The 6,726-nt window shown below is 62.2% G+C and overlaps 1 protein-coding gene across 1 annotated transcript in view; it reads right to left on the bottom strand.

Annotated features, from left to right (window-relative positions):
• Nucleotides 1-6,726, bottom strand: part of ABCA2 (ATP binding cassette subfamily A member 2) — a 35,705-nt gene that overhangs the window by 19,047 nt on the left and 9,932 nt on the right. Inside the window, exons 11-23 of the mRNA XM_035891866.1 lie at nt 6,072-6,231; nt 5,709-5,837; nt 5,250-5,417; nt 4,867-4,963; nt 4,287-4,460; nt 4,095-4,197; nt 3,354-3,468; nt 2,808-2,998; nt 2,424-2,574; nt 1,957-2,161; nt 1,219-1,383; nt 728-911; nt 225-437 (exon numbers count right to left, since the gene is read on the bottom strand). Of these exons, the coding sequence (XP_035747759.1) occupies nt 225-437; nt 728-911; nt 1,219-1,383; nt 1,957-2,161; nt 2,424-2,574; nt 2,808-2,998; nt 3,354-3,468; nt 4,095-4,197; nt 4,287-4,460; nt 4,867-4,963; nt 5,250-5,417; nt 5,709-5,837; nt 6,072-6,231 (2,055 nt within the window). The remainder of the gene's footprint in view (nt 1-224; nt 438-727; nt 912-1,218; nt 1,384-1,956; nt 2,162-2,423; nt 2,575-2,807; nt 2,999-3,353; nt 3,469-4,094; nt 4,198-4,286; nt 4,461-4,866; nt 4,964-5,249; nt 5,418-5,708; nt 5,838-6,071; nt 6,232-6,726) is intronic.

Consider the following 6,726-nt stretch of genomic DNA (forward strand, 5'->3'; position numbering starts at 1 on the left):
GCCCCCGCCCCGCCGGGCCCCCCCCAGCCACAGCCAGGCTGCAGAAGCATCTTCTGCTGGCTTCCACAACCTGATACCCTGAGTTTTGGAAAACACCTGGGGGAGCTCCTCTGGGGGACATCTATGCTCTGGGGGACATCTATGCGCCACAGCACAGCCAGCGGGAAGGGGACCCAGTAATGCAAGAAGCACGGATGGGGCAAAAGCAGCTGAGAGGTGCCTACTTGTCCATCTCCTTGCGGATCTCCTCCTCTGCCATGCTCTTGAGCTGCGAGTAGAACCAGAGGTGCTCCTCCACTGTCAGCCTGTCAAAGAGCACGTTGTGCTGGGGACACATGCCCAGGTTCTTCCGGATCTCGTCCATCTCTGTCCGAATATCATGGCCGTAGATGGTAGCGGAGCCCGAGGTCGGGGGGAACAAGCCGGTGAGGATGGACCTGGAGGGATGGAGAAAGGCAACAATGTGAGGGACCTCATATTCCTTTGTCTGGTCCCAATCCCAGCCACCGCCTCCGGGAGCATCTGCTGGGCCACAGCCAGAGCAATGCCAGTGCCAGGCCATGTGCCTGCTGCCTTTCCCCACTTCGTGCCCCCCCCCCATCCACACCACTGCCCTCTGGGCATGGCACCAGCTGCCACAGGGTCCTGCCAGTACCTCCGGCAGCAACTTCCCCACCCACTGCAGCTGGCCAGGACACGGCCCACGTCCGACCCAACGGGCACTCACATGGTGGTGGTTTTGCCTGCACCATTGTGCCCCAGGAAGGACACCACCTGGTTTTCATAGAGGTTGAGGCTCAGCTTGTTCAGTGCCAGCTTCTTGTCTGTCTTGTAGACCTTGGTGAGCTTGTCAATGCAGACGACCAAGGGGAGGTGGGTCGGCTCCTCCTCAATGCCCCGTGTCTCCTCTGCTGCGAGAGCGCAATGGTGAGGAGCTGGGGGGTGGCAGGGAAGCCAGGCTTGGAACTGGGCCCCCAGGGGATGAACCTCCCTGCCCCCATCCCATAGCAGCTGTGCTGGCTCACGGCCCCTTCCCCTCTGCTTCTCGCCAGCTTCCCCCTCCCACACCATGGGCAGCAGCTCCCAGACAGGCAGCAGTGCCTGGCCCATGATCCTGCCCCTGACAGAGGACACATGGGGGTCCCTGGCCACAGAATGACCCTGCGGCAGAGCCAGGGCCACCCCCAGGCCACCCTCTGCCACCCAGTCTGCCCTCACCCAGCCTCCGGCTCTCCATGGCACAGGCCTGATCCTCCTCCATGATGCTGAGGCGGGTGGTGCGGGACCAGGGCCAGGTCCACTCCCAGGTCTCCACTCGCCCGTTGCCCAGCCAGTAAGACTTCTGGAAGGGGAAGTACCAGGGCCGTGGCAAGCCGAACATGCCTGCAAGCACAACCCCGGCAGAGTCAGGGCCAACCCTGCACCCACACCCGTGCAGAAGCCAGCCGAGGGCCAGGGCAGAGCTTGGAACAGGCACAGCCATGGGCATGAGCTTGGAGGTTCCCCCAGCATAGGGACATCAGTGCGGGGTGGGGGCTGCAAGCGCCCTGGCCCCCTGGGCTCAGGGCAGCGCTGCTGGGCTGTGCAAGGAAGCAAAGTCCCTTGGGCTTTGGGTTGGGCCTGGCTCACGCTTTGTTTTTACTAGGAAAGCAAAGGAAGTGGGCGAGACTCCTCCCCAGGGGGAACAGTGCCCAGCCACGGACACCTCGCCGTGCTACAGTTGGCCAGTGAGCTGAGATGTGTGACTGAAGCTCTCCAGGGAACCTGCTGGTGTCACCAGTGGGTCAGGGCTTGTGGGCACATGTCCCCAACAGGACACACGCAGGAGATCCTGAAGGCACATTGTCCCAAATCCCACCATGCCAGGGCTGAGCACTGCCAGGAACCAGTGGTATCCCCACCGAGGAGGCTCCTGTGAGATCAGAAGTGCCCTCATGCCCCACCTCCCTCACGTACCCGGGTGAACAGCCTCAATGTACCACGTGAGCACCCCGTACACCACGGCATCCACGATCAACATCATCATGGACAGCAGGAGGTTGAAGTCGTCTCCTTCCACAGGCGACTGGCTGAAGGTGTGCCACTGGATGCCCACGCCAGCCACCTCGTACAGTGCAAAGTACTTGGAGCCCAGCCCGAAGGCCGTGGTGGACATCAGGGACTGCGGAGAGGCGGAGGGAAGAGAAGGGGACATCAGCAGGACCCACAGGCCAGCTCTGGAGGAACGGGTTGGGGCAAATTCCTACCCAGTGCTGCCCCACCCAGCCCCATGGAGAAGCCTCCAAAGCCCCGTGGGGAGCTGGTTCATAGAGGCAGAGGTTTGCCCAGGGCTTGGCGACAGCTTGGTGGCTTGTGTACTGGACATGGGGTGCCTGGGGAAAACCTGGAGCCAAGTTCCTCCCCAGCAGCCACAGCCAACTCACCGCGATGCACTTCTCAAAGGCTGTGATCTTGTCATGAGCCACCTCCTCCCGGATGGCCACGTACATGTAGGGCACGTAGCTGAGGAAATAGATGATGCCACCACAGGCAGAGGCCAGCTTGGCCTTGGAGTAGAGCACCGACACCAGAAAGCTGCATGGAGAACAGCGTCACCTCGGACCCTACCCCACCAGGGCTTTCCCCACACCGTCTGATTTTGGTGGTGTTGAGATGATAAATTGTCCCTGTAAATCAGCTCCCTTGGGGGCACTTGTGCCCCTCCACCGGCCCTTGCCCACACAGCCCCCAGCACCCTTGCTCCATGGCCCAAAGACCCCAGCGCTGCCCGTGCCCCCTCACCCCACGGAGTGGACCAGGCAGCTTACCAGAACATGATGGTGGCCACTGCGTAGATGGCGAGAAAGAGCCAGATGATGAGGACATCGCTGTGCATCAGGACCTTGCCATACTTCAGGATGGCGGTGAGCGCCGTGACTGAGATGGAGAGCTGGACGAAGCCGGTGATGAACCAAGCCACCCAATGCACTGCGTTGTTCAAGCCCATCATCTTCATCACCTGCGAGGCTAAACTGCTCAGTGGGGCTGTCCCCTACCCTGTGCATCCCTGTTGCCTCACTTGCTGGGGTGGGAGAACAATGGGCAGCACCAAGGGGTGCCCAGGAGCTGCTGCTGGGAGTGGACAGGCTGCCACATGCTGTGCCAGGGTGCCAACAGGCTCAGCTCCCTCCAGTGCTGGGCAGGGCTTGTGCCAGGGACACTCAGAAGGACCAGCTCAGCCCATGGATGTGAGATCTGCACCCACCCCAACTCACGCACCCCGGAGACATGGGGAAAGAGCCCAGGAATGCAGCGCAGAACTCAGAGCTCAGAGATGTCAGGTCCTCCCCAGAGATCTCTCCCATCATCCCCACCTCCTTCAGGCGATGCTCCTTCTCCGTCACAATGTGCTGGATCATCATGGCCACCGAGTAGACCCAGGAGATCACCATGCACAGGGGCATCATGTGCTCGATGACGAAGAGGAAGCTGGTGGGGTAGAGGAAGAGAGGGGAAAGCTGGATGGTGGCACCACTGCAGAGACCCAGGCAGACCCTGGGGCACAGGGCAGCCAAGGGGGTCTCCCACTGCCCGGGCACAACCAGTCCTCCAGTGCAGCAGCTCCTCAGTGCCCTGAAAGAGCTTCTCCAGTGAGCCCATAGGACAACCGAGTGTCCTGGCTGTCAGGTCCTGGCAGGCAGAGGCGCGGCAGCCTCAGGCTCGGCCATGCATCCTGCCTACACTGGGGTTGACGGCGCTCTATCCACCCTCCTGCCCTGGAGGGCTGGTGGCTCTGGGACTTCTCCAGGTGCTTCCTCCAGACCACTGTGTCCAATAAGCACTGACAGACCCATGTGCCACCCATTTACCACACTCCTCTTGTTCTCCCCAAGTCTTTCAGCTTCCAAGACACCCTGCAGCCATGAGTTCCTCACTTCATCTGCAGACTGGGCACAAAATCCTTCCCCTGCTTGCCTAGCCTGGTGGTCCCAGGAACAGGGAGGCTTAACTGGTTGCTCATCGCTCCCAGTGTTACCAGCCTCTCTCAGGCCCCCAGACTTATCCCCTTTTCCCAGCTGAAGTGTCCGGCCCCTGCCCACTTGGGTGTTACTCACTCGTCCCGGGTATAACACGGGTAAGGGAACATCTGCACATAGTTGCCAGGCTCCACCACATCGTGGCCAACAAACGTGTTGATGAGGGCACGCTCCATCATGTCTGCGGAGGAGGAGGAGAGGCCAAGCTGAGCGGGCAGCGCAGGCAGGGGCTAGGAGCATGGGCAGCTGTGACAGGGAGCTGGCACTCACCCTGGATCCAGACGAAGCCGTAGAGAAAGTAGAAGCGTCCGCCGGTGTTGGGGCCGGGCCGCCAGTACGCCCGCCGGATCTCGTTGGTCTTCTCGGTGAAGCTGGAGTTCTGCCGGATCTTGTACATGACGTGGGGAGGCAGTGAGCCGTCCCTGTTGGTCTGGAAGATGACGCCTACAGGCAGCAGTAGAGGCAGGGAGGGGGCTGGCACCCCGGGAGATGGCCACACCAAGCCCGCAGCGATGGGAAGGGATGTGGAGGGGTTCAGTAGGTCTCAGCCAAGGGCACCAGAGGGCTGCCAGGGATGAGGAAGGTGGGCATGGCCCTGGCAGGGGATGCGAGGGCACGTGAACAGCAGGCAGCGGCAGTGGGAGAGCCAGGACAGAGGCAGGGTGCTGCGCCCAGCAGGGCTCAGCCAGGGGCAGAGGATGGGTACTGTGAGATGCTCAGTCTGCTCATCCACCCAACATATGCACCAAGAGAGCCACATCCCAGAGCCAGTGGCCCCAGCCCAGAGCACAGCTGGAGAAGGACATGGCTCTGGGGACTCCCATGAAGGGGCTGGTTTCTGGGGACATACTGGCAAAGACTGTGACGTTGTCCTGGTAGGCCTGGTTCAGTGTGTAGTTGACGATGCTCTCCTCATCCGGGAAGCCTTTGAAGATGTCCACGCTGACCTAGTGGGAGGGGAAGGCCAGTGAGACTCCACTGCCCCCAAGGGGGTGTCTAGCACGCAGACCATGCACACAGTGCAGCATGTGCCACCCACAGCCACCCCGCCAGCCCCCGAACCCAACAGTGGATGGGCACCTCCACCGCTGACATCCACCCCAAAGCCCCCGACACTGCAGACGCCACTGCTTCCTCCAGGGCCCCCGTCCCCTCCTCAGCCCCACAGAGCCCAGTTGCAGGCGGTGGGTGCTGCTCCAGCACCCACGTTCCCACAGGCGGACACAACCTCACCTTGGCCATGAAGTGGACCCAGCCACAGGCGGCATTGTCAATGGTGTCCAGCTGCTGGAGCAGGACGCTGGCGTTGGGCAGGGAGAAGTTGCCATTGAGGAAGTTGTGGAGAACATCGCTGTCAGAGACATTCAGGATCTCTGGGTGCTTGTGGAGGTCGGCGGTGAACTGGGACAGAGAGGGAGACACGTGAGGGAGAAGTTGGGGTACACCCTGCCTCTCAACCCCCTGTCCTCCCCATGGACACAGACAGGACCCAACGCTCCTCCTGGGGACAGAGGGACAGCATCCACCCTGCGCAGGGAAGCAGCCTGGTCCTTGCAAGAGCAGGGTGGGCACCCAGGAGCACCTGAGAGCTTCACATGAAGAAGCTACGAGGTGCCGGGGGGCAGGACATCCCCTTCCCACCTCCAGGGCAGCAAAGCCCAGGCAGGCTCGGTCCCCACCGCACTACCCTACCTGCTGGAGCCAGCGGATGCGCCTCTGCAGCCTGCCCTCCTCCAAGTAGGCACGGATCTCGGGGGAGATGTTCAGCCATGCCTTGGCATAGTGGGTGACGTTGCCCACAAAGGCGAAGGTCTCGTTGGCCTGGGGGGAAGAAGGGCACATAGCACGAAGATGCAAGGCCCCCCCCCACTCTCTGAGGTGGGTAGCAGCCATGGAAATACCTGCCCACCTCCCAGCAGGCGTCGCTATCCAAACAAGGGCCAGGGCAGCTGCACCCTTCCTCCCCGCTCAGCCCCAGCCCCACTGAGCCTGTCTGGGCAAGGAATGGGGCTGGTGGGAGAGGAAGGACGGGGGTCCCGGCCCCTGCACCCTCACCTTCAGGATGACCTTGTCCACTTCGGTGCCCACAGGCGCGTACAGGATTTTGGGGTTGCTTGTCATCAGATGCACAAGGAGGCCCAGGTTTCGCTGCTCCTTGCTGGTGAAGCCCAGAGAGCTCATGTTGCCCTGCTTCAGCGCCTCGGGCTCAATTGTCCTGCAAAGGGGGCTCAGGCTGCCAACTCTGCTCCAGGCCCAGCACCCCTCACTGCAGGCAGCCCCCACCCCTGCCCATGAGGGGATTTCACACCAACTCCAGTGTCAGTGCGGTGCTGCGCAGCACGGGGAGCTTCCCCTGGCTGTAACACAAGGATGCAGTGCAGCATCCATCTCCCCTGTGCTCATCAAGGGATGACCAGGGCCTTTGTCCACTGGCAGAGGCAGGGTGGGCTCTGCTGCACCCCTCTCCTGACCAGAGAGCACCCGGATCCATCCCCCTCTGTCCCCCAGGGCTCCTACCGGTTGTTGCCGCAGAGGATGGGCTGCAGCCCGGCCCAGAGCTGCACAAATGCTGAGAACTGCCCCTGGGGGTTGTCACCACCGGCCGGGCCCCCCTCAGCGCCCTCCTCCTCCGCCGTGGCATTGCCAGCCGTGGCATTGGCACTGGCCCAGCTGGTGCTGTTGGCAGGGGGGGGGGGGGGCTTGGCGGGGC

This window comes from Egretta garzetta, unplaced genomic scaffold (assembly GCF_000687185.1).
Source record: "Egretta garzetta isolate BGI_Z169 unplaced genomic scaffold, ASM68718v1 scaffold143, whole genome shotgun sequence".
NCBI lineage: Eukaryota > Metazoa > Chordata > Aves > Pelecaniformes > Ardeidae > Egretta > Egretta garzetta.